General features: G+C 39.9%; 1 protein-coding gene across 5 annotated transcripts in view; it reads right to left on the reverse strand.

Annotated features, from left to right (window-relative positions):
- The window catches only part of SPTAN1 (spectrin alpha, non-erythrocytic 1), a 45,883-nt gene that overhangs the window by 14,315 nt on the left and 4,432 nt on the right, over positions 1 to 27,136 (reverse strand). For 2 of the 5 annotated variants that reach the window (XM_059865237.1, XM_059865239.1), the window contains 36 exons: positions 23,210 to 23,449; positions 22,486 to 22,611; positions 21,026 to 21,166; positions 19,912 to 20,058; positions 19,199 to 19,332; positions 18,397 to 18,541; positions 18,157 to 18,311; positions 16,786 to 16,921; positions 16,259 to 16,360; positions 15,889 to 16,026; positions 15,385 to 15,495; positions 14,864 to 14,941; positions 14,537 to 14,692; positions 13,987 to 14,191; positions 13,678 to 13,859; positions 13,160 to 13,403; positions 12,717 to 12,839; positions 11,806 to 12,023; positions 10,983 to 11,075; positions 10,506 to 10,640; positions 9,941 to 10,089; positions 8,539 to 8,598; positions 6,179 to 6,377; positions 5,506 to 5,610; positions 4,966 to 4,989; positions 4,583 to 4,618; positions 3,544 to 3,591; positions 3,122 to 3,213; positions 2,844 to 2,988; positions 2,548 to 2,729; positions 2,281 to 2,380; positions 1,955 to 2,152; positions 1,687 to 1,833; positions 1,057 to 1,160; positions 767 to 929; positions 272 to 286 (listed from right to left, as the gene is read on the reverse strand). In XM_059865237.1, the coding sequence (XP_059721220.1) occupies positions 272 to 286; positions 767 to 929; positions 1,057 to 1,160; positions 1,687 to 1,833; positions 1,955 to 2,152; positions 2,281 to 2,380; positions 2,548 to 2,729; positions 2,844 to 2,988; positions 3,122 to 3,213; positions 3,544 to 3,591; positions 4,583 to 4,618; positions 4,966 to 4,989; positions 5,506 to 5,610; positions 6,179 to 6,377; positions 8,539 to 8,598; positions 9,941 to 10,089; positions 10,506 to 10,640; positions 10,983 to 11,075; positions 11,806 to 12,023; positions 12,717 to 12,839; positions 13,160 to 13,403; positions 13,678 to 13,859; positions 13,987 to 14,191; positions 14,537 to 14,692; positions 14,864 to 14,941; positions 15,385 to 15,495; positions 15,889 to 16,026; positions 16,259 to 16,360; positions 16,786 to 16,921; positions 18,157 to 18,311; positions 18,397 to 18,541; positions 19,199 to 19,332; positions 19,912 to 20,058; positions 21,026 to 21,166; positions 22,486 to 22,611; positions 23,210 to 23,446 (4,773 nt within the window). In that variant the 5' untranslated portion in view covers positions 23,447 to 23,449. Of the gene's footprint in view, positions 1 to 271; positions 287 to 766; positions 930 to 1,056; positions 1,161 to 1,686; positions 1,834 to 1,954; positions 2,153 to 2,280; positions 2,381 to 2,547; positions 2,730 to 2,843; positions 2,989 to 3,121; positions 3,214 to 3,543; positions 3,592 to 4,582; positions 4,619 to 4,965; positions 4,990 to 5,505; positions 5,611 to 6,178; positions 6,378 to 8,538; positions 8,599 to 9,940; positions 10,090 to 10,505; positions 10,641 to 10,982; positions 11,076 to 11,805; positions 12,024 to 12,716; positions 12,840 to 13,159; positions 13,404 to 13,677; positions 13,860 to 13,986; positions 14,192 to 14,536; positions 14,693 to 14,863; positions 14,942 to 15,384; positions 15,496 to 15,888; positions 16,027 to 16,258; positions 16,361 to 16,785; positions 16,922 to 18,156; positions 18,312 to 18,396; positions 18,542 to 19,198; positions 19,333 to 19,911; positions 20,059 to 21,025; positions 21,167 to 22,485; positions 22,612 to 23,209; positions 23,450 to 27,136 lie in introns of those variants that run through there. The other 3 variants (XM_059865240.1, XM_059865238.1, XM_059865242.1) reach the window with 3 other exon arrangements.

A 27,136-nucleotide genomic window follows, 5' to 3' on the forward strand; every position in this document is an offset into this window, starting at 1 on the left:
ACCACATCATTAAGGCAGCATAAATTAAACAGGTCATGCAGAACACCTGCAAAACAAATACATAGATAAATGATGCTGAATAGGAATGAACAAAAAAGCCACACCCATAGGACGAGGATCAACAGCTGTACCTGGATGGAGGTCAAGAACTAACAGAAAAAACAAGAGATTACATGAACTGATGGATGGAGCAGCAACCAGAGCTTGGGCTTACACAGAAGCTTATAAAGAGAAAATAAATTCACATACCAGGCTAGTCCAAACTACTTACCAGCAGTTTGGAAAGCTATAAAACAGATTGAGAGAAGTAGTTCAGTGCATTCATACTACTTCATAAACCAGAATTAAAACATAAGAGGTAACTTTATTCCTTAATACTGAAAAATAAAAGAGATTTCACATTTTATAATGTAAAAGAGTTGAAACCCAAGAATTCCATTTCCTTATTGTCTAGATGCTGGGAGAGAGAACAGCCACTTGGGTTTCTTTAGGAAACTTTCTGCTGCAGATACCACATATCTTATTAATTATATGCATGAATAATTAATTATAGGCATGAATAATTACTAACCAAGTCCTATTTTGGGTCTCCTTTCATGCATAATGTAACTTCCATTTTCTCCTTGTTGAAAGGAGAACATGTCCAACATGATGCACTATTCTGTCATCTCTGAACAAGAATTCCTGAGCATGGATTTTCAAACCAGAGCAGGCCTTGCAAAGTTAACAGTGATATTCTGATTTTTAAGCCAAGAACCACATTCACCTGGATATTTGTGGGATCCTTATAGGACTCATCACTTGCAGTCTGAAGCTTTTCACTGATCCAGGCTTCTATTTCATCCACATCACGGCTGAACTGCTGCAGGGTCTGAGACTCTCCCAGCTTCGATCTCTTCTCAATCATTTGGGCTTTCAGACGAAGCCACCTGTAGTAATTTGACACATACAATGAACATAACACTAGAGCCACATGAGGCATCACCTTCAACAGCTACAGAACATCCCTAAAGAGGATTTCCAGGCATCTGCCTTCTCCTCCCAGGCAGCACTGACCTGTCCAGGACCTCGTTGCGTCTGTTGGCGATGACGCCCTTGGCGTAATGATCTGCAGCAATCAGCTGGTCAGCAAAGGACTGCAGGACAGCAATTTTCTCTTCCTATTCAAACCAGAAACCATGAGTTAGAACTCTGGCTCCCTAAAGTCAAATGATGAGCAGTGTCTTGAACAGAACAAGCCTTTTTATCTCTGTTAAATTTACATTACTGGGACCCTATGAAGGAAGTCTCTCTTCTGCAAGACAGCAGAGTTCAACTTAGAACACTTTTCACCAGCAGCTTTTAGGAAAAAAGGCTCTTTTGGGCTAAAAACTTCAGCAGTATGATCTCTCAATAAATCTAGGCAGTTTTCTGCTACAAAAAACTAGAAATATACCCTTTTCTGCCACAAATAAAGGGAAACAGTAATTTCAAATCAGTAAATTTACAGAAACTTGCCACTATTTCTACACTGTTTGCAGGCAATGAAATATATCCTGATCTGCACAAGTTGCTTCTAAACTTCTGCAGCAAATACTACATGGCTGAATATTTGAAACTGAACTTTAGAAGCCATACACAGCAGAACTTCTTTTGCTAAATGATTCACATGAGAAAGATTCCCCTTACTTCAGCTACACTTCTCACCTGGACATTGATTGCTTTATCAAAATCTTCATGTTTCTTGATGAGTGCCTCCACACTGTCCAAGGAGTCTCCTTTATCCTCTGTATTTAAGAAAGCCTCCCGGGCAGCCATCCAATTTTCAGCTTGCTCACAGTCCCGATGAAACAGCTGGGGAGAAAAAAAATCCAAAGCATGAGGAAGACAGATCAAGACCACTGTTATCACCATGAAACTAAACTTTTTAATGAAAAGAGGAATTCTTTTCCTTATTCAAACTGCAGCAGAGTACCTGTAGTTCCAGGCACTGGTCCAGCATCATTCTGCGCTGGACCCAGGCCTTCTCCAGGTCTGTCCGTTCTTGGTCCAGAATATCCAGTTTCTCCTTGATCTCTGGGCTAGCATAATGTCCATGGGCAAGAAGTTGTTGTCCAAACTGTTCAAATGCCTGGAAAGTGCCAGCTCTTGCATCTATTTCTGTGCGGTGCTCCTGCAAGGGGCAGAGATGTGCTGCTCAATGACCAGAGCTGGAACTGATCTATTTTGGAATTCTAATTGGAAAGTGTCAGAAAAAAGAAGCATTTGTTGATGGTTATGATACACTTATCTTTCACATACCTGGTGTCTTTCCAATAAAGCTTCAGCTCCAGTCACATCCTTTGCGAGTTCATCTGAGGAGACCAGGCCCCGGATCCCATTGATCCAAGACATGAGGTCCCTGTGAACACACAGTAATAGGGAATTTTTCCCTCCCTCCACTGAAATAAATCCCAACAGAGAGAACAGTCCTTTTCTGAACCCTTCACAGAAATATTCCTGTGGAACAATAAGCCAGGTATACTCCACTAATACCAAACAAATTGAGAGGGGGAATCACATCACTACCTGAAGTCACTGAGGAAACGCTGCAGGTCATGAGAATCTCCCAGCTTCTCCTTGCGCTGGTCAGCACGTTTTCCCAGACTATTCCAAGCCTGATTGAGCTCAGTGCATTTTTCTTGGAGATCTTCAGCAGATTCTGGATGTGACTGGATTAGGCGCTGGGCAGTTTCACCAAGAGAATTCACCTAGGGTTAGAGAAAGGGAGATGAACACAGTGAACACAGAGAGAACTGCTACAGTTCAATCATTTCTGGTAGATAAAAAAAAAAGCTTTTGGGTTTTCTTCCTCAGAGCCTCACCTTGTCTCCCAGAGCTGCCAAGTCTCTCTCAAAGCCTTCATGTTTGCGCTGCAGAGCCTGAACACTGGCCAGGTCATGCCCATAGTTGTCTGTATTTAATGCTTGATTCTTCTCCTCTATCCATTCCTTGGTTTCATCAGCATCTCTGATTTGAAGGAAGGAAAGGCAAAAGGAGAATTTAAAGACCACCCTCGACTGATTTGTTTAGAACAGGTCCTGCTATATTTTAGAATTCTTGATAGACAAAGCATTTGAGAAAGACCAAACAAACCCCTCACCTGTGGAACCTCTGGACCTCATGGGCACTGCCCAACAACTGGCTCCTCTCCTCTGCCAGCTGCTGCAGGGATCTCCAGCGCTCATTCAGCTCCTGCATGAGGGAAGCAAAAAGTCAAGACTGGCCTTTCACTACAGGTAAAGGTGACTAAATTCTGCTTCATTCCAGAAGAATGCACAAATTCAGATAGCTTGGTTAAATAAAATAATTTGAGGGGCTTCTCCTGAGCTGTAAAACCAAATAATTTTATGTATATAAGATAGTGAAGTAACTTGAGAAGCAAATGCTGTATATACTAATGCTTCTTTCAATAAATTGATTCAAAAGAGTTTATAAAGCTTAATGAAAGACAAAGACTATGGAAAAGAAGGATAAAAAATGCTCACAAGTTCTAAATCAGGTAAGATAAAGTTGTGGAATTACCTTGATTGAGTTGAAGGTTGCCACGGTGTGTACCATCAAACGTGCAGACTGTGAAAAGGCAGAAATAAAAAATAAAGCATTGAAGTCAACTCTAACCAAAAGCACAACCAGACTGAAAGAAAAGTCCTTAAAAAACCAAGCAGAAAGAACTAAGAAAGACAATGTAAGTAAATTACAAAAGCAATTAAGAAAAATTGATTGTAATTCCTAAGGTCTTATAGAGCAGAGTAAGAATAGTCAGAATTCACAAGTAAGCACTGACATATTAGTGTAAACTGAAGCAAACAAATCTTAATGAGGACAAAGAGGAGGAAATTTAAAGGCAACATTCAATACATTAATTAAAACCCCCCACAATCTCAGTTTGCTAAGTTACTATAAGACTCTTAGAATTCAATGTACATGTTTGTAATTTGCAAAAAAATATTTTAAAAGTCACCAATTCCTGGCAACTTGGCTGCATTTCCTGTCAAAATATTTCATACTAGCCTGGTTTCCCCACATTCACACAACTTAAAAGATGTACAAGCAGCTTTAAGTCTAACAGGGTGGATGCAAGACACAACATGGGAATGAAATGCTAGGGAAAACACAGTGTGGGATAATTTAAAAAATATTTAAGATATTTTTGTGCTTTAGCAGGTGACAGCTCTTCCATTGTAAGCCTCTAATGAATGGAGAAAGGCTTCTTCTAACTATTGCAGTAAATAAGCTGGAGATGACTAATGGGATACAGCATATTCCTTACTGAAGGAGTATTGACATAAATGGTTTTGACTTTGAGGAATAAAAACATTTTTGTTGTAGCAAGCAGAAAGCAAAGAACTCATGCAGAGTGAACAAGGGATTATTCAACATCTACTGCCCAGAAACTGGAAACCCTCATACTAAAAGCTCAAAACTAAACAGAGTTTTGTAGCAGAGAGGTAAAAACAGGCTGTTTCTATGGCACAGGAGAAGCAAATGGTCTAAAAAAGATGATATGCTGTAATTTTTGTTTTGATTCTCTTTTTGTGTGCTACTAAGCAATGACACCTACCTTCCAAGGAGAGGCTGTCTTAGAATCAGTTTCATCCTGTTTGAAAATGTGAAGAAACAGCTTTAGATATGAAGCAGAACCTAAAACTACCAGAATACAGTTAAAAAATCTTGACAATATCTCTGTGTTCAATCCTTAAAGGAGTTAAGTACATTTGTTCATGCAAGTACTTGTATCAGTTTGGGTTATGCTGCTTGCTTAGATCTGTGGAGCAAACACTCAGGAAATAAAGGGATCATAGGTAAGATAATCTCTGAATGTCCATTCAAAGTCATTAATGAAATCCATCATGGAAATGAGCTACAATTATGGCTGAACTTCTCCTTGTACATCCCAACCCTGTTACAACTGCCACTCCATCCAGCTCAGAAATCAACACTTACCCTGGGCATCATCCCATAGACTTCCTGCAAAGGAGACAGGACAAACAATTTGTTATTTCTAACAGAAAGAATGATTTTCCAACATGCTTCACACTTAGCTGGCACAGAATAAAATTACTTAGCACAAGTATGTAAAAAGCTGGCAAAAAAACTCCAAACCGAAACAGAAAACCCACAAACTCCCTCCACTCTGAATTGCACTCTACTTTATTTTTCTTTTTCCCTAGCATTCCTCACCCATTTTCCTGCAAGTAAAAATATGCTAAATTTCAAATTTATATGAAGCAAAGTTAATGCATGGATTCTCCATGACTTTCAATATTATTGTACAGACTTTCCATTCCTAAAAAAAAGAAAGGAAAAAAAGCTTTAGAGGCTTCTGCAATTTGCTCTAGCATTATTACAGAATATAATTCTAAAGGTCTTCTTGGGATGGCTACACTAGAAAGCAGTCTGAATTTTGCAATGCCAGGCAAAGACAACAGAAAGGAGGAAAATCTTTTGCTTCTTAGATTAGAATAAAGCAGAGAAAAAGAGCACCTGTTGCTGTACTGCTTGTACTTCATCTGCCATCAGCCCTTCTGACTCCAGGTCCTTGGCAACCTTGTTTATATCCTTCAGGCGTGACTCGTTGGCTTTGAGATCCTACACAGAGCAGGGAAATATCCCAGCATTAAAATTCATCCAAGCAGAACACGTGGAACAGGGTGGCTCCCCAGGAGAGCCCAGAGTGTGAACAGCAGGAATTGAGCACAGTGACCCCAAGTTCCCAGACAGCCTGTGCCAGGGAATCCCAGCAGCCAGGTTTTTTTTCCCCCATATCTCAGGGAAGTAAAACTACAGATGGAAACGAAATGCATCTTCCCTTTCAATAGGAATAACTTAGCTGAAGGTTATGCTTTACACAAACTGAAATTCCTCCAAAGCTTGGCAGACTCTCCTGCAAAGTGTTGAAAGAGAGTTTCAGCTCTCTAGGAGCTGGGAAGCATAAAGCAACCTGGGGATGTAATCAAACTGAAGACACTTTAATATGGGCTTCTCTATCCTCAAAAAATTAAATTTAAAAATTCATATATGCCTTCTATGGACCTTTTATGTCCAATCAAAGTCATGTTTCCTACTCAGCTATGAAGAACTGTCATGGATACATGATCAGAAAGCCTGAAGGGAAAGGCCAAAATTAACACAAGCATTATGCAGCATCACAACATACCTTCTGAAAATCATCAAATTTCTTCTGCAGAACCTCCACCTGCTCCAGATCAGCACCCACTTCCTCACTGGTGAGTGCTGCTTCCTTCTCATTGATCCACTGCTGGAGCTCGTTGGCTTCACGGAAAAGCATGAACTTCTTGCAGCTTTTTTCCAACATGCCTTTACGTTTTTCTCCCAGTTCCAGGAGAGAGTGATACCTGGGACAAGCAGGAAAGGAAAGGAAGGAACAATCAGATGGAACTGAGTCCAATCACAGAAATTTCCTAAGTTCTGGGGTCCCCAGAAATGGGGAATCCCTGAACTTATGCCCTGCTCCACTACAAGATGAGCTACTCGTGTGCAGTTGGGAATGAAGACTGTCCATGTCTCTCCTTCACATGGATTGCACACCAAAATGGGAACTTCCACATGCAGCACCTCACTGGGCAAATGCAAACCCAAATCACAGCCTAGACTGGGGTAGGCTCTTAAACCACAGTACCACTGAGGGGCAGGAATGACTCCATAGGCTCTTGCTTGCCAAGAGATATTTGCCTAGAGTACATCAAGTTTGCCATCAGGTTATGAAAATCCACCAGCCTCCCAGCTTTAAGACATAAACATCTTCACTAGCCAATTTCCAGTGCAAAATCTGCTGAATGTTTAAGCAAGGTGTGAATCTTTGATAATACACCTATATTCAACTGGGAAATCCATGAAACTCATTTCATGTACATTTTTTGTGTCTGTGGCATTATCAACATGAGTGATATTGCTCCTCCTTTACATTAGAACAAACACAAAGTGAAACCTCAGAAATCTTTAAATTGGTCTGCACAGGCAAATAAACCTATTAAGACCAGCCAGTTATTTAAAACCACCTTGGAATCAACTAGACACAGATGATCCTACAAGAACTTTTCCAAGCTATTGCTGAAAAAAGCCAAGAGCAGTTTTGCAGTCACTGATACTGAATTACAAATCTCTCTAGCAATGCATAATGCCTGTTTTTTAAAAACCTGCATTCAGAAAAACCACACTTAATACTCATTCTTACTTTATTTTAAGTCTTCCAGAAGATTAGACATTTTAGCTGCATCTGGAAGGGTTTTTTATGTCCTGAATCAGTTTGGACATTGGTCTACCACAGTGATCAACAGCAGCAATAAATTCTCATTATTAAGCACATTCCTTCTGATGTTATTAAATCAAATAATACCAGACACGGCTGAGGTACCTGCAGAGGCCTCAAATGGGGATGTTTTTATTTCCCACCCCAAAGCACAAGGCCACAAACTGAGCAGTTACAACCTCCCAGCTTGAGGAGTTCAATCCTGCAGCATTTTCCTAACCAAAAGCTCAGAGATGACAAAGTCTCCTGAAAACATCCTCAGTATCATGGGCTGTAATAGCTATATACCAAACTGATACATCAGCTCTCCTTCCATGGAAGCAGGGACTTTGTGGCTTCCTGTTTACTGTAGTTTAAGAGTGAGCAGAAAGGAACTAAGAATCTTTCGTATTAGGTTTAAATAGAAACTTTCTACCCTGACTTGGGAACACTTGTTTTGAAGCCTGCCCCAACTGCAGCTGTTTGCCTCAGCAAACAACATTAAGTATTAAGTACTTGTAAAGCTCACAGAGGATCTGGGGCAAAACTCTTTCAGAAGCAAACCTAACCTCAGAGCTGCTTTGCAACACTTGAGAGAGTTACATAAAAGTGTCACTTTTAATTTTCAAGAAATACATTTGTTATGAAAAGCCAGACACAGCCAATGAACACTGTGGCTTTGGATTTCCCAGCAACTTCCACCAGTATAATGCAAACTTGGTATCTTTCCCAGGAGACATGAACACAGATTTCAAAATTTAGTTAATGTTAAAATGAAGGAATAATCATCCTATATAAATAATGTTTTTTGAGCACCCAGCATGAATGTTACTTTATATGATAAACCATGACAGACCCACCCTTCCCAAACTCTTAAGACATTCAGATGTGATGCAATACTTGGTAGATGTATTTTATATATATTTATATAAGCAAGCTAATATATCCATCTGCACCTCAGAAAATGCAGGAGATGCTTTTTAAGGAAAACAGTCCAGATAGCCCTAAAGCCTCTTTGGTAAGCAAAACCAGTGTGATGGAATAAACATGAACCAATTCAGAAGCACAGAGGTGCCCGGCAAGATAAGCAGCTGGTTGTGAGGAACAGAGGAAACACAGACCACCACATCCATCTAAACTAATCCTCCTTGCAGAAATGGCCTCCTTCATGTCTCTTTGGAGCAGCGTTCCCAAAGAAAGAACCAAGGGAGGATGAGCAGTGACAGTGTGGAGACAGCATGGTTTAGGAAAGGGCTAATCCTACTCACAGTTCTTCGACCTGTTTCATACGCAGAGATACACTGCCGACCTCCTTAGTAATGAGAGTCCTGCACAGACAGGGAGCACAGCAAACGCATGCGAAAAATTAGTCAGATTAACAAAAATAATGAAAGCAGCAGCTCCATCCATGGCTGGTCTGTGGTAGGAGATGGGTAAGAGTTCACATTTAAATGGAGAGAATTAGGTGTTGTTCAGAAGCAAAGCAAATCAGATCAGGAGTACAATTCATGTAAGGAAACCTCAGCAGTACAGTTGAGCTCTCTCTATAAGGTCTCCTCATTTCCTCATTATTGTGCCATGGACTGGAAACTAAAAGGTGGTCCCCTCTCCCTGGCTATAAAATAAGGCACTCTGTTCTAGTTACTAAAAGCCATATGCAAACCCATGGAGGGAAGGATATTATTAAAACCCTGACCAATGTGCCACAATTCTCCAGCATTTTTTCTTCATGCTGGTAAAAAGGTTTTTGTTATGGGTTGGTGGAGTTTTTTTTGTGTGATTTTATTTTAATTTTTTAATTCTAGAGCTAAGGTTAGTAATTATTGCATGGCACTGTAATAAATGATGACTCAACACGACTGAGGGAGGAAATTCTCACACAGAACGACAGCGTAGCTGCGCAAGCAGATGGGAGTACACAGAAAACTTTCAGCTTCAGCTTTCAAGTGGCTTGATAAGATGGGCTAGCACTTACAGCTATCACCCACAGCCCTTGCTTGCATTAATCTCCAGCCACCATGTGCTTTGAGAAGGTCATTACCAAGCAGCCCTGCAGTTTTCTGTTTGAAATGATATGCTGCTCTTTTTAAAAATATGATAAAAATTGAAAAAAAAAAAAAAAAAGAAGGGGGGGACGACACATTTTAGCTCCTATAATGGCAACAAATATTGGCACCACATTTCAGAAAAAAAAGTGATGAGCTAGCAGCAAAGCAGCCCCAGCTCATAAGGAGGGCACCTTCAGAGGCAGCCCTGTATAGGGAGAGCACTGTACTTAATGGAATCAAATTTCAGAAAGCTTTTCAAAACAGATCACACGTTAAGAAGTGACAACTACATATACAAGAGTTGCTTAGGACATATATAATTCACAAACAAGTTAAGTAGTTAGGTACAACAACAAAAGGGACACATAAAATACTCAAGTCAGACAGTAAGTTGAGCTCTAGTGTCATGAATTTAACGGTTAAAAATGGGAAAAGCAACAAGAAAATCTGGAGTAGGAATAAAGCAACTGAATCTGGTGCCTCTGGCAAAGGAGCCCCTTGTTTTGCTCCAATTAATTACTGCCTAGTGTAAGAAGCATTAACCTAAGCTGGTGGCAATCTGTGAAGCAAAGGCCAAGCCAGCTAATGCTGGCAGTGTCATATCTCATCAGTTAGATCTTACTGGTTGTCGATTTGCTCCTGCCGCAGCGCGATGCTGCCCTGCTCCTCCAGGAGGTTCTCTCGCGATGCAGACTGGGCAGGATCCAGCTTCTTCACATAGGCAGCAGGTACAAATCCCTGACGGTCATTGACTTCCACCTTCCACCAGTCCTGGAAGCAAAAAAACCACAAAGCAACCACTGTGAGGACATCATCAAGCATAAGGAATGCTGGGCAACTGAATGCTGCAAATCAGAGACTTCTAGTAACACAAGGAAAGCAGTGATGCTCTCAACAGTTTGCTCTTGTTATGGAGATCATTTCAAACAAAGAGTCTTTTTAAGATGGAGATCTTACTCCCACGTGTCCCCTTGTATTTGGCCAAAAGTTCCTCCACATCAGGAATTAAAGTTCTCACAGACATGTGCCCTGCCTTGGAAAAGTTGGCAGCTGTAGAAGAGTGATGGAAATGAAGAGGTTCAGCTGAAGTGCTGAATGGGGACATGGGCTAAATGTGCCAAAACCAAACAAAACACACAGCACTGAGGGAGCCAAGCAGGGCAGCAAAGCAGGAGGCCAGAACCCACCTTGTTGGTGCTGTTGAGTAAGGTGAGGATATCTCCCTTCTTCATTGTCACCTCCCGGGGACTCTTCTCCTGGTAATCATAGAGTGCCAGAACAAGCTCTTTTCCAGTTTCATCATCTGTGGGAGCAACTTGTTGCTAAAAAAAAAAAAAAAAAAAAAAAAAAAAAAAGAAATGAGCTGTTCCATGTTATTATAATCAATGCTGTTGTGCTAGAATAGACTTCAACCTTAGTTAAACCTACTGTAGACTCAGTTTAGGTGCTGTCTGGGCTCAAACCCTGAAAACCACTGTATTAAATTGTTTTACTTCAAAACAATACAACTGTCTTATGATTATAAAAACAGACTGCTATTTTTTTTTTGAGAAAATCAAGCACAGTCTGCAATAACCTCTCAAAACCAACAACTGTTATTGAGCTTTGTTTTTACCTTTTGCTGACCCATGAATTTTAGGTACATGATTGGCATCTTTCCTTACCCTGCATGACTGGGCCTGTTCCCTCAATGCCTGGATGCTGCTGCCATAAGCGGAGAGATCAGACATCAAAGCTTCATGTTTCTTCAGAAGAGCCTGAAAGTGGATGATAATAACAACATGCACACCTTGCCATTTTACAAATATGTCTCTGCTTAAAATATATACTTTGACTCCATACAAAGGGAATTTGGCTTTTTCAGAGCTGCCAGCCTTGTGACTCTCATGGGAATAATCACTTCTATTTATTCACAGGCTAGATAGTGGTCCTAATGCTTCTGGTGCTTTGCCTCTACCTTATCTCAGCAACATTCTTTTGTTCTGACCAGAAAGAACTATTTCCAGAGTGATACGGGTAAGTTTAAAGTGTGCCTTTAAAGTGCACTTCATGTTGATAAAATGTCAGTCAGCACTGCCTGGGATGTGGTGTTTGACAGCAGAATGATATTGATAAAACAAATCCAGACAAAAAAATTACTTCCAGACTAATGAACTGCTGAAAACCAGACTCATACCGAAATGCTCATCCCATGAGGAATGTGCTGATATTATTTTCATCATACTTAAAAAAACAAAACCCTGTAAAAGAGCGAATGCAGAAGTAAAGCTTCCTCACAGTTGGTTTAATATACTGAGTAGCAGAATTTCATGTGCAATAGCAACTAAGACACAGGAAAATGTGTCATCTTTTGACTAAGAGCCGAAATCTTGCTTGATGCAAGAATCCGCCCTCAAGAATCCTGAAATTATCACAGCTCATTTTTTACCACTGGACAAATCCTCACTGTACTTATGCAAAATTGATTTGAACAAGAATCTCAAATACCTCAGCAGAGTCTTCATCTTTCCCATAGTCAGTACTGCCTACAATGGGCTCCTTTTCCCTCATCCAGGATTCAGCCTCATTAGCATCAGCAAAGTACTGCTGAGCCTGCAGGGAATCCTCCAGGTCCTGCCGACGCTGAGATGCTTTGGCTTTCAGAGAGTCCCACTTCTGGTTTAGCTCGTTCAGTTTGATTTTCACATCCTCAGCTGCAAAGTGTCCTATGGAACAGAAGGAGAGGGAACTGAAGGATTGCAGCAGACAAAAGCAATAGGCATGAAAAGATTACAAGTAATTCATAGTGAAAAAATTAGACCAATTTAAAGCCTATTTAGACTAGAATTATAAAAACATAACTCAGCTGGTCCTTCTGCCTCAGACTGGAAAACACTAAACCTGTCAATCAAGCTGTACTAGCATATCTTAATCAATAGGAATAAAATGAGACACATCATAACATTTCTTCATGATGAAACAGAAAAGGTCATCTCTTTCCAGAGTTCTGGCAGCAGAAAATATTATTTCAGACCTGCAGGATTTTTTTTTAAATTCTCATGTTAAAAACACCCAGTCAGAAATAAAGATGCCTATTTATTTAAAAGCAAGAATTACTCTCTTTGTAGAGAATTTTCTCTCACATCATGATTATGTACCTCAGATAGAGCCCTTTAACACATTTAATTATAGAGACTAAATACAATAGGCACAAAATTGCTAAATAAGTGTTCATCAAGAGTAGACAGATTTTTCAAAATTAGGACACATTCCCATCTAGGAACCTATTTTTATTTTCAGGTGAAAGGATGACCAGGAGTTCATCCTGCCTATTATCAGGATAAAATCAGGCAGTAATTCTTAACTGTGCTGGGACAGAGAACAAAAGACTACCAGAGTTAAAAAATATTGAGATATACCTTCTTCCACCATAGCATTTCCCTTCTGTGTGACTGCTTTAATGCGAGGCTCATGGCCTGCAATTTCCGCCTGCAAAGCCTGGTGCTTCTTTAACAGATTCTGGACACCAATTAAGTCCTTGCCTGAAAAATACAAAATAATTAATCAACTAAATCAGAGTCACTAGATGAAACAAAAATTTCAAAGCAGCTGCAGTCAGCAATGCACAAACTTGCACAGGGAGAACTCTAACAACAGGACAGAGTACTATGGAAACTCTGTTACCACTGTAATTATATAAGCAATATAACAAGAGACCCGGGGGCAATGGCAAATATGTAACTCTGGGCAATGTTAATTACAACAAACAGCTCTGAAATTTTCAGAGAATGTTCTATAAAGATCCAATTTATAACACAGCAATTCTGACATCTGTATCCTAGAGATACCAGGATGGACCAACCTCGGTTTGTTGAAGCTGCAATAGGTTCTTTTTCCCTAATCCAGGTCTCCTCATCCTCGATGTCACGGAAAAGCTGCTGCAGGCGAAGAGAATCTGCGAGTTTCTGCTTGCGAGCTACCATGGGGTCCTTCAGAGCTTCATAACGAGCCACTAAAGCTTCTTGTTTCTTCTTGATATTGTCAGCATCAAAGTGCCCAGCCTCCTGGAACTGGCGTGCCTGGATGGTAATGCCATCTATCCGATCCTAAATTGATCAGCGACACCATTAGGTCAGAATTTCTGTGGGGTGGCTGCAATGTCTGAGAAGCTCAATTCTATTACAGTTATAAAGATATTATTTTAGAGACATACAAGTTATGTTTCAGTTCAGAATTATTTCTGATAAGCAAACTGTAAAACCCAAAGCTAAAAAAATTATACAAACCAGACCTGCTAAGGTCTCTGATTGAGCATATCTGAAAATACCATCTTTTGAGTGAGCAGATTTGAAAAGGCAGGAATAAAAATTATTTCCTCACCTGATGGGCAGCAACATCTGCCTCTAGCAGTGCATGTTTCTTCTGAAGATTCTGAACGTTAGTAAGATCTTTTCCATAATCATCAGAAGCCAAGTGTCCTTCCACTTCATACAGCCAGAGCTCAATGTCCTCCACATTGCGATTAAACTGCTGCTGCTGATTGGCTTCTCGCAGTTTTATACCTGAGAGAGACAGGCAAGAGGAGAACAGAACAGGTAAGTCAAGTGGAAACTGAAGCTAACTCATTTCCCGTCTTCTCCCAGCTAAACTCTCTAGAAATTTGCCCATATACCCCTGAGCAAGTCATACCTTTGAGCTCAGTGGCCTCCAGAAGTTTCTTCCACAAGCTGATGACTTCATTCATGCGAGCTGCCACCTCATCGGACGCGTAGTGCTTGACATCAATGAGCTTCTGGCCAGCTTTCTCCAGGGCATCGATACGGCTCTGGTTAGCAGACAGCTCTGCTTCAAAAGCCTGGTGTTTCTGAACTTTACCTTGCAAGTTCGATGGATCCTACAGATGAAGAAAGAAATAGAACATTTCAATACAAAACCAGTACCCAAAGATCTCTGAAGAATTTTTGAAATTGCACTACATTCATAGACATGCCATGGTGTAACCAGAGGATCTGGTGCCAAAAAAATGCCTCAAATCAGAATTCTTAAGCTATTGGATAGGCACGATTACTGCATGATGGGAAAATGCCTCTTGGGGTCAGGAAGAAATTACACAATTCCTCCTGCTGCCATTAATACCACCGACTATCAGCAACATTTTAGCTGATGTTGTTTCATGTCATTAGACTGATTAAGCCTGGTACTGCCTTAAAAGCATTCTATCATTAATCTTTGTGTTTACCTTGTAGGCCTCATCAGTTGCAGTTTTCATCTTTTCATTAACCCAGCTCTTGAGCTCATCAGAATCTCGGAAAAACTGCTGCAGATGGAAAGAATCTGCCAGCTGAGCACGGCGGCGCATGGCTCTTTCATGAAGGGCATTTCGGCGGCTCAGCAGCTGAAAAAAGAAAGTAAAAGGTTTTTAAATTCTTCAAGCTCATAAGAACCATCACTGTATCCCTCTTGGGACAACTCCACTGACTTATCCTGTATTGAAGTCAAACCATGTAAAATAATAAAGCAGAACAAGATTTAACGCCTACAGTCCAAATGTATTTTGGATACTTACAGCATCTCTGCGTGTAGCAACATCATCCATGGCATAGTGGTTATTCTGAATCAACTTAGTAGCAAACTCATCTAATGCCTAGAGGGAAAACAAGTTTCCATTTATTTGGCGTAATAGAAATTGCTTGTGCAAATTTGCTTAGTATATCAATTCCCCAAAGTTTATCACAGTAAAACTGGCAGAAAGCCATTAGCAGATCTATCCTTACACCCTTTTCTCTCTGTATCCTCATCCTCTCCACGTGGAAGAGTGCAGTTTTTTGACAAATATTCATCCACCTATATGCTGGTATGATAAGGATGCACCAGCTTACCTGGCTCTGAGACAGAAATCAAGCCCTGTCCCATACTTTTCCACTCTTTTCCATTTTAGAGGCAATTAGAACTAATACATCACACATAAGAGAAGATCATTCTACAAAGCAAACCCCATCCTTTATCACCAGTGTTTCCTCCCCAGTGAATAAATGTCCTTGTTTCACTTCTCGTCCATTTAGTGATGACCTAAAGTCAATGTCTTACTGTGATTTTCTCCTCTTGGGCACTTAGGGATTTCTCAAAGTCTTCATGCTTCTTTAGAAGAGCCTCCACACTGTCCAGAGAATCACCAAGGTCTTCATTCAACAGAAACGCCTGAAGTAAGGACACAAACACATTTGAACTCAAGCACAGCCAGGGATATTTCCTGCCCTATGTTATTACTGAAAGGTAAAGATGGCATGGGTTTGCTTCATGCTTCTAACAGCCAATAATTCTTTTTAGCTTCTTATTCAACCAGCATTTTACAAGAGTTAATAAACACAAAAGCCACATCAAGCCCACTTGTCACAGCTCATGGTTTCAGCATTAGATGGAAACAGCTATTGCACCATTTCAGGCAGTCAGATAAATAACTCTGCACAGCACCCACTCACTCGTGGGTGTTCATGGCACTGCCAGCAGGTAATACCAATTGCTTGAGCTTACAAAAGACTACCCAAAAATTAAAGTCCACCATATCTGGAGAATTCAAAGATATGCACTCACTTCTTGTTTGCTCATCCAGTTGTCAACTTGTTCAGTGTCTCTGTAGAAAAGCTGCAGGTCCATGCACTGCTCATACTGCTGTCTGCGGAGCTCCCACAGTTCCAGCAAGGCAGACCTTTCATCTGAGAGGATGGTCAGCTAATTGATTGGGAAGAGGAATATATAACAATTTTATTTAACACTCTAGTTACTTCCATCTCAATGTAAAATCAAATTGTGACTCTAAAATTTAAAGTGTTTAGCACTGAATTGAAAATGACCTCCTGTGTAAACAATGAAATCTCCAGTTCCTGATGTGATCATCCTTTTAAATTAAGGGACACAGAAGACAGAGACAAAATTCTTTTAGGAGCTCTTGCTCTCAACTTACCTTTTCTTTAACTTCATCAGAAGCATAGTGCCCAGCAGAGAGCAAAGCCTGGCCTGACTCATCAGCAGATTTGAAGCTGTCTTCATGGGCATCAATTTCCCCCTATGGAAGGGGATGTGAAAGAGCTGTTACCAACATTTATCTTAGCACAGAGTGTCAGAATTACCTTACAATGCATGTAAGGTAGGTATAAATTTCTACATTAAAATGAAACTAAAAGTTTATTTGAACTGTATTCTTTCTACTTAATTATAGGAATTCCTCATGATGGAGAACAAAAACAATCATTAGTCCAACTGGCTATTATCAGGCCTATTTTTAATAAAATATTATCATAAGCATTCGTAAATACTTAGTATATCTCTACCATTTAGAAACAATTTAAGAATATTAAATCAAGACATCAGTCTAGGACTGTGTTAGCTGCATGATCAAAGCATTCCAGTGCTACAACACTGACTCAGAGACTGCGTTAGACACACAAATCTGAGAGCTGCTGACTGGATTTGGCTGTATAACCACTCTACCTTATGTTCCTGATGTCTGTCTAGAAGGGCTTCTGCCCCAGCCACATCATTGGCAAGTTCATCAGCATTTATCAGAGCCTTCATCTCAGTCACCCAGCTGGTGAGGTCTCGGAAGTCCGCGAGAAAGCGCTGCAGCCTTAGGTAAGCAAAGCAAAAAATTAATAATAATAATTTGCAAAGTTTCTCTCCCTTTCCCCAAAGAAAGGGTTACAAACATAAAAGCTGTTCCTCAGATACAAATAAAACAACTCAAAAATCTGCTCAGAATATTAAATAATTAAATATGCTTTCAATCAAAAAATAAGTCTTTTGAAGATTAAAATGTTCGGTTTTAAATCGATGTCTCAAATATATATTTTGCATATAACTTATATTGTAAGCAAAATTAATATTCCTAACTACACGCTGAGGACAACAGAAATCAAAATGTAGTTCTCAAGATAATTCACAGAGCTGTTTCTGTCACAACCATAACAGTGTGTGGGGGAGGGAACTGACAGAAAATTTCAACTGCACATACCTCAGCCCTAATACAAGCAAACAAATCCTCAAATTCCTTCAAGAATGCCTTTAGTTGTTGCCTTTGGCATATGCTTAACACTTATCAGCAAATGTGATCAGTTTCTGTTTCCCTTTTATATTTGCTGTTAATTGCTCTGAAGAATATGGCAGGGAAGGTAAAGAAAAAGATTATTTGTGTGGGTCTCCACTGCCAAAAATCCCACATTGTGGGAAGGAACAAAGGGCAGAAAAACAAAACCAGAAAGGATGTAAACTAACCACCATATTGGGATTAGTTTGTTTTTAGAATGGCTTCTCAACAGTAATCTAACAGGTTATGATTCAGAGACCAGGTTAGTGTAGACAAGACTGGATGAACACAAATTCCACAGCAAAAAAAAAACTACTGTAGAAACAGGGAATTCATTTGGTCTCAGACAATATATCAAACAATATATCATACTTCAGTCTTCATAAAGACTCTTAAAGACTCGTGAACAGATTTGTAATAAAAGTATTAAAAAAGCTTTTCCAGCAAAACTGAAACATATTCAGATAATGTGCTTCCAAATGCATGTCTCATCTTAGATGGAGAAAATAGCAAATGTCCTAAACAGGACTGTGTCTATTTTGATAGTTGATCCACACCCAGAGAATGACAAAAAGCTGCAATAATTTTTCAATCACATAAATATTTCTTTCACTACAAGAAGTTAGTGCAAAATAGAATTTGGTGAACAAGGCTGCTCTTAAAATAACAGAATCATCCCAAAATTTTGGAAATGGCACCCCTTTCTTCTCCTTCCAAGAGGCCTCTCTGTCAAATGTGACCAAGGAGGGAAGCAGCCCTGTCCTGCTGCAGTGACCCACCTGTAGGAGTCGTTGAGGCGAGCGTGCCTCTCTGCTGCCAGCGTCCGGATCTGCTCCCAGCTGGCAATGAGCTCCTCCCGCTTCACTTGAATTTGGGAAGCATTTATTGGGTGAGACTGCTGCAAACGGTCAGCTTCTGCACATAGAGCCTTCACCTAAACCCAGGCACAAACTGAGAGTGAGCTTCCAAGCCTTTTACAAGCTCATCTAAACTGTAGGTGAAATACATCTCACGGGTACCTTATCTTCCAGAGCTGCCAGGTCTCTTTCCAGGCCTTCGTGCTTGCGCAGTAGTGCCTGCACACTGGCTAAGTCTCTGCCAAAATCATCTGAGGCCATCAACTGCCCTTTCTCCTTAATCCAGCTGATTGTTTCATCCACATCCCTTCAAAACAAAGCACAAATTGAAAGCAGTTTGTCTTGTATGGAAAAAGGAAGGAAGCAGGATGTGTTCCCCTACGTGTGCCAGACGTACTAGCATACAAACCCATATATATAAACACTGCAGCCAACTACAAACATCCTTTAGAAAATAAACAGACTTTCTTTGCATCTCAAGAAACTTTGAGGCATATTAACAGGCCACTGTCACCAGATGCAAACCAGGAATTACAGCACCACTGAGCACTGTCACAGAGTGGGTCCATTTCCCACTCTGGACCCTTCCCCAACTGAATTACAGCAAATCTCAAAATGCTGTAGATGGAGATGAGAATAGAAAGACATTGCTTAGAGCATCCAGAACTACTGGGCTGACATCCAATAAAAAAAGCACACCCCATTTAAGGCTCATCTAGGACAGAACTGGGGGAAAAAGCCCTCAGAGGAAAGGAGAGCAAAACTGCCAAGTTCTGAAAAGCTCCATCAGAATGACCATTCTAAAGTAATTGTAGAACAACGAGGAGTTCCATTCAGCAAGTCACACAGAAGAGCAAAGCAAAACGAGACAGTAGCTCCTCTCATACTACTGTGTGCAGCTGAATGCATCATTAAACACCCACACAAAGGTTACATCATTCAGCAGATCCAGCCAAGTTCATACCTGTTGAAACGCTGAACTTCAGCTGCCCCAAAGAGTTTTCCTTGCCTCTGAAGGGCAAGTCCCTTAAGACGCTGCCAGCTTGCATTTACTTCATCTTGTTTGGACTTTATCAGTTCCTCTTCAGGATGTGTTTCCTGGCAAGCAAAGGAAAAATGCTCTTTTCACATGTTCTTTGGTTTTACATCCATTGACAAAACGCTGCTGGTCTTCAAGAGATCAATTTATAATTACTATCCTTTCCAGATGATCACCCAATTCAATAGTTTCCCTGAAATTTCACTGTGCAAACATTCAATACTCATGTAGTGTTTTCCCTATATACTGATTAGTCCATGGCAAGAGGGCTATAAACAGTATCTTTGTTTTCCCTAGAATGCCCTGCCTTCATCCTTGATCAGGTCCCAGATATCAAACCACAAGAGATATTAAACCTCCCTGTTCAAGGGAAATAAATTTAACCCCAATATGACAGTTTCTTTGACTAATCACTATTCTCATTTTCAGGAGCATTCCCAGATGGGGCAGTTATTCAGGCTGTTCAGCAGAAGAACCAGTGAATCAAATGGTGACCATTTAAGGTGAAGATAGCCAAGTACCCATGTGGAGCAAAGCTTAAAGATCTGCCCCGAACGGGGGGAAAGAGGGGAAGTTACAAATGTTTGCTGTGGTAACTGACTTGTCAAGAGAGATTTTCAACACCAATAAATGCTTACCTGGATAAGTTTGCCAGCAAACTGGTTCACTTCATTTACTCTTTCTTCATGAGCTGCAAGGTCTGTCTGGAACTCTTCAAACTTCTTTTGCAAAACTTCAACATGCTCTAAGTCCTGTCCAAGCTCTTCTGATGTCACTATTGCTTCCTAGCACATTAAAAAAAAAAAAAGTTAGTTTCAGTATATCCTATGGGAAATCACTATTAAAAATTAGGAAGCACACTGTCCTGATTTTCAATAGGTCAAAGACAATCACAGTGTTTAAGGTCAGACTTAAAGCTATGAAGTTTATTCATTAAACTCATTTCCCTGCCCCAACATCTACCCATTATTGCAGAAAATATGCAAGATCACTAAGTGGATTACTTTTTCATCTTCCTTAGTCATATTAATTTTCAAGTACAAACTCCTACCACACAGAGTGACCAGAATTTGTTCCTTTTTACACTGTTTATGGGCATTTGCTGTAAGCTTCTGATGCAAGACTTCTGCACAAGAAGAGTAGTGTTGTATTCAGTAACAGCTATACAGGGTTTACAGTTTGAACCCACAATGATACAAAATAGCAAACCATCATTTAAGGAAACCAGTGTGATTATTTTGTGGCTTCTTTTCCTTTTGATAGTGTGGTTTGTGGTTTGCTTCCTTAGAGTTCAAAGAATCAAGAGCCAACAGTCCTTCTGCAGTTCATGTCCTTACAATATCTAAAGATATTCCAATCATTTAGTAACTATCTACACACTGCCTGCTGCTTGGGCTGGCTCCTTTCTGAAACAAATAATTAATATTTGCTTTTACGTGTTGAAGATTTCCCTTAGAGGAAACCTGAATTTTATTTGTCTTCTCAAAGCAAAGAATTAATTGATTACGCTAAAAGTACTCTCCAACAAACAGGCTCTCTTAGACTAATAACTTTTATTATGGCTACAAAAATCCAGTAGTACTTTGCACACATACTGCTGATGCAATGTGAATAACTAAATAAAACATACAGGTGCCTTTACAAGCTTTCTGAAATTACCTGACCTCCAGCAATTCTGTGCTGACAGAAATTTTTCACACAAACACATCAAATTTCCCATCAAGGACACAATAAAGGGAGGTAATTATACACCTTGTCATTGATCCAGTCCAAGACATCTTCACACTCCCGTAAATATTGCACCAACTTCTGTGCTTGCAATAATTTCACTCCCTTCTCTCTCATCTTTTCCATTAGTAATTCCCATAGTCGGTGCAGCTCCTGCAGTCGAGTCTGAAACAAAAGGATGTTGTTATTAAAATCCTCTGTCAAAGAAGATGAGATTTATTTCCTTCCTGTCCTTAACAGCAGATTTATTTATTTTTCTGAAGCTGTACATCCTAAATCTTACTTTAGACAAAGGGCCAGGGACAAACTTCATGATTTTATCTCTAGTGAATAGTTTTCAAATTATGTAAAGTGTTGCAACACAAAATTAGAAATTCCAGAACTGAATATTTAGACAGCTGTTATTAATTAATGAAACTATCAAATAGTTATCTTTAAGTAACTATGAGCTAAACATCTTGAGATAAAATTTGATTTAAATTCTATGCTAATATGAAGTCATAATAAAAACTTGCTGCTCTCCCCTTCAAATGTTCAGTCTTTTATATGAAAGTCAACTCCCAATAAGTGTATAGCATCTTCCTTTGGCAATTTATTCTTATGTAACACAACACATTTGTTTTAAGTCAAACTTAGGCCATTTCACTGTATTTTAGCCACTTTTCTTAACACTAAACACTCAACCCTAATATATTTAGCTAACTTTGTGAAGTGACATGATATGGACATATTAGGAGCAATTACTAGTTTTAATACTGAGTTTCTCTGGCTGCACTTGGCCTTTCAATACTATTGGGAGCCACTAGAAACTTTATAGACATCAAAAAGTAAAACCACACTCCCACACATGCACACAACTTGCAAAACAGGAAAGTAACTGCTCCACCCATTGTCTATTACACTTTGCTCATCAGACCTGAAACCTGAAAGTCATTCAAGAGAAGCTTTTGAACATCATGGGTGGATACCACTTGATCCACTCAGAAAGTTCAATTAAAGAGGTTTCAAGGGAGGAAAGAGCTCTGAGCACTGCCCAGAAGGATGGTGCAAACTGTCAACTAAGGAAGGAAGGAGACATTGCAAAAACAAGTTGCACTGCAGAGCCACAAGCTTCACCTACTCGTATGTGGGACCCCACTTGGGTGGCCGTGACTATCGGGCGCTGGGCAGTCCGGTACGGCGTGAAGGACTGAACCAGTAAAAGCAAGTTAGAATGAAATGCTGAACTTATCTTTAAGTTTGATAATCACTACAAAAACATCTCATCTTTAAACTGTTCTCCTCAGAAGGTATGAGCTGGGTGCTCATAAAAGAGAATACCACCTCTGAGCTTTACAAACACAAGTATTTTCATTATTTCACTAATCAAATACCTGTAGAATGTTAAAGAGGGGTTTGAATATCAAGTTATCTGGGCAACCTGAACAAAGTGCTTAAGGAAAGGCCTGTAAGAGGCGAGGCGGGAAAAAAGCTTTAAAACTCACTCTTATGGTTTCAGATGCAAAATGGCCTTCATTAATCATCTGATTTCCAGTCTCATCCAGTTTAATGATGGCTCCTGAATTGGCCTGCACCTCAGCTTCAAAGGCTTGGTGCTTCTGCAGCTTCCCCTGAAAGGAAAACATCAAAGAATGCAACCGAGATTTGGTGCAGGGACTCTTCCACATTCTCCAGCAGCAAGATTTTAAGTGTATTTTATGCATATTCAGGACTGACAAATAAATACTAAAACTGCACAGTTGAAATCAGTTGTACCATGTGGTGGATTAACAGGTGGATTCAAACACCCCAGTTAACAGTTTGTTATTTCTTGTGTTTACTCTTGCACATTACAGTGTTCAAACCCTGTCAGCTAGTACTAACCACACAAGCTTATTTTCTACATTTTTTTTTTTTTTTGTGGAAACAATAAGTGATGAGTTAAGGCATCCAACAAATTCTAGGATTAAACAAAGTTGGTTTTATACTACATTACACTGAGCAACTTTTTCTATGCTGATGTAGCATCTAATCCATTATTAGAAATATTCCAATTACATCAGCAAAAAAGCCAGGCTTTTGAAGGGCACTTTGCATGGCCATGGGTATTTGCATCCATCTTTCTTTACTCTCAGATCAAGTTTCATTTCTGTGTTTGTTCTATCCCTGCTGACCTGTAACACCCTAAAATCAATAGTACAGGAAATAGAAAGTGGCAGGAGGACTTGCCTGCAAATTGCTTGGGTCTTTGTAATTTTCATCAGATGCAATCTGCAGTTTCTCTTGGATCCATTTTTCAAGCTCATCAGCATCACGCTGGAAAAACTGGAATCGATAGGAATCTTCAAGCTTTTGGCGCCTTAGAGAAGAGAGTTCCTTGAACCTGTGGTAACGGTCCAAAACTTGCTGACGCCTCTCTTGGATATCTTCTGCTGTTTCCAGCACTTTTACACCACTCGGGTCCATTTTCTGAAAGCAAAAATAAAACCCCATTATGTTTGTCTTACAAAACATTGCTAGATTAGGAAGAGATTCATGCAGTGGTTTTTTAAAATCACACGTGGTTTACTTACAGTCCTACTCTGTGTGTGCAGGTATGTGTATAAAACCTTACATATAAATAAAACCACACTTCTAGCAGAAAGTGGTAAAGGAAAATTTACAAAGACATTTAACGCCTATTGGTTTGGACAAACATGGCTGCAGTCATATAAAGTTTGTGTCATCTCAAACTGTAGCATGCAAGTGTCCAACATAACAGCTAAAAATGTGGGTTTGTGCACAAATGTGTGTAGATACAGACATGACATGTTTCTTGTACAACATACAATACCTCTAAATATTTTATTTAAAATATTCAATACTAAAGAATATTACTCTTCTTTGAACAACAGTTAAGTGGCACACATGTATCTATATACACTTAAACATATTTAGACCCACATTCTCTGTCTGATGCATCTCTTCTTTATTCTCTCTATTTAAAAAGTTACAAACCCATCCTACCCCTCTCTACATAACCTTTCAGAAGCCAGTAAGAGGCATCACAGATGTGACCTTAGTCAAGTAAGTCAAGGAACATTTTGCTTAACCAATGATCTTGCTCTGACTGAAAATCCTTCCACATTGCTTTATGTACTAAAACCTAATACTGTTACCACAGGCAGCAAAGACTGACTACTGATCTGTTTTTTCTCTTTTTTATTAAAATTGCAACAACCTTTAATTTTCAGTTCCTCAACTTTCCAAAAAGCAACTTGATTTTCAGTAAAAGATCTGGGCACTAGAACAGAACTCTTAAACAAATTTTAAAAGTGGAACTATTATTATCATTGAAGTTTGAATATTTACCACTTATTTAACTAACTACATATCAAGAGGCTGCTGCAACAAACACTCTGTTCCTGAACAATTTTACAATTAATGTCTTTGTGTACAAGTGATTACAGCAGTCATTCAATGCTTTTCTGCTCTCCAAGCTAAAGGTACTTCTCAATCCTATCAGACAGGAAAGAAACCCAGACTAGAATTGCAGACTAGAAGGCAATCAGTTAAAATACATCATTAAATATTAAATTGTTATTTAGTCAATAGTTAGCTGCATGCTTTAATTAGACATGTATCTTGCATAATTGTATGGAAAACTCCACATGTTGGAAAGTGATCTACAGGGCCATGTTTTCCAAGCACTTGTAAAAGGACAATCTGACAGAAAGGAACATATGGGGACGAATCCACACATTCCTGAGCTACCCTTCCAAGGTCCCCACCCTCCAGAGGACAGCCATGCCAGCAGCACTCCTTGCTCCCATGAACTCTGAGCCCCAACTGCACTGCGGCACTCGCGGGAAGGAAAGAAAATTCAGCTTTGTTTTTCCTTCCACTCATTACTGTCTAAAGAGGGCAAGGAAAAAAACCACCCCAGTGTGTGCAAACTGTGTTACATAAACGAAACCCAGGTTTTTCCTGGCAGTGCTACCAAAATCTCCACTTGATTAGTGTCTCTGAGTATTAAAAGCTCAAACCCCTGAACATAACTCAAGCTCAGGCACAGATATGGTTCCCTGAGAAAGCAGCTGTTTGTTCCAGCTCTCTTTAAAACAGCCTTTTTCCACCAGGAAAGGAAGTTATTGCTAACAACTTCCTTCCCTGCTTTGTCATGCTGTGTTTGAATGCCAAAACCACTACTTCTAAACTGCTCTGTGTTCTGGAATAACACAGGGGCAGCTGGTCTAATGTACTGCATGGCTGGAGCCCCTCTGCTGATTCTGGGTTTGGGCAGTGCTGGGAGAAAATTAAATCCTGGTCAGTCTCTGGAACACTGTACACTCATTCACTGTACAATACAACTCAACTTGTATTTCAATATTAAAAAATAACCTCTACAAAGTGGTTTGATAACATTTTAAATTATTTAATTATTTACAATATTAATTTAGGGAAATATTTAAATTATTTAAATTATAATTTCAAACATTGTTACAGTATTGAAAGTCAAATGGGAGACTTTCTGCAATTTACCCTGAGAGCTGGTTTGCCTCTCACCACACAAGCCAGGCAATCTGGCTCCTCTTTTTGCTGGAATTGGTTAAAAGAAAGGCTCCTTTTGTAACTACAGTGGAGCGAGTCAATTGTAAAAGAAGTGCTTTAGTGTAGCAATAATGGACTGTTCTTCCTGCAGCCCCAGCCGACGTCAGCAGTGTCTGTGCTGGCAGAGCCACCAGGGAGCTCTGAACTCAAAAGTCATGGATGCTGCAGAACAATGCAGTCTCCCTCCCTCCCATGTTATCACCTCCAACTGCAGCACTCCCTGGAATACCAAACACCCCTCCAAAACAGTCCCAAAACTTCTTGGTTCAACTACACCGTTTAAGACACCTAGGATACACCTCTGCACTTCTTGCACGAATCCCACCCACTAGAAGTTGTACTTTGTGTTTTTAAGGTGAAAAGCACTGGGATGTGACTGTGCCAGGCTGTCCCCAGATAACCGGAGTCATCCCTCCGGCCCCGCCCGGCACAGCCGGTGCAGGGCGATAAGGACGGGGCTCAGGGAACTTTCCAGGCCCCAGACAGCAGATCTGGACTGTCCTGGTGACATCTCACTCCTCCTTTCATGCTGTAAGACTAACATTAGGTCAGCTTATGTCTTAACTAAAAAGATCAGAAATGCTTCTTCACATTGCACCGTTTTGGTGATGTTATTTAAAAAGGGAAAAGTCAACAAAAAGAAGTAGGAAAATTAAGAGAAAAATTCTGAAACAACAAAATGAACTTATTACTCTCATCCTTCCATCTATGCCTTCCCCAGTCAAATCAAATTATACATAATAGCACACTAAAACATACAACTGCAGGTATTTACAGACACTGCAGTGCAACAACGATGATGTCAGCAACACCATTCAAGTTCGGGAACAGCAGCACCGAGGTGGGTTCAACAGGAATTACAGCAGTGCCACACAGCAGAGCTGTCAGCATTTCCCTTACCAAAACATGTTTGCAGGGATTTAAAGCACAAATGTGAAATACATTCAGTGCTAGGCAGAAGGTTTTAGTGTATTTTTAAAAGCAATTACACAAAGCTTCAAAAAATTTAAACTCCTTTGCCTGAAAAACAAGATATCAGTACATTAAGTTCTTCAAAAGTAGTAAAATAATTTTCTCTTAAGACAAGTCCTCATGTGTTACATATATTCATCATACATGACCTCAGCAGTAGCCTGTACCAGAAATATTTTCCCTACCAAAACATTCCTGCTTCCCAAGTATGCACACACGAACAGCTCAATGCATTTTTTTTAATGTTCATCAACATCACACATTGTCAATCTTGTCTAAAGAAGATTTAACTGATACCAGCTACTCCCTCCTTGGGAACGGGAACAGATTGTTGATCTTTCTTCTTTGAGCAAAAAAAATGGATGTGAAAATAACCTTCAAAAGGACAGAGGAAAAAAAAAAAATAACACACATTTTCCCCAGCTTTCATTTTGCCGATTCACAGCTCCCTCAAAACACCAGGAAAGAAACAAACCACCACAACTGCCTGGCTTAGGGAAGTCCATAAGAACTTGCACTGCTGGAAAATCCAAGAGAATCCTTCTGAAACATGCACAGCTCCTGCAAAGGGAGCCTGAGCATGTTGTGTTACAG

The sequence above is a fragment of the Haemorhous mexicanus genome, chromosome 21 (assembly GCF_027477595.1).
Source record: "Haemorhous mexicanus isolate bHaeMex1 chromosome 21, bHaeMex1.pri, whole genome shotgun sequence".
NCBI classification, from domain to species: Eukaryota; Metazoa; Chordata; class Aves; order Passeriformes; family Fringillidae; genus Haemorhous; species Haemorhous mexicanus.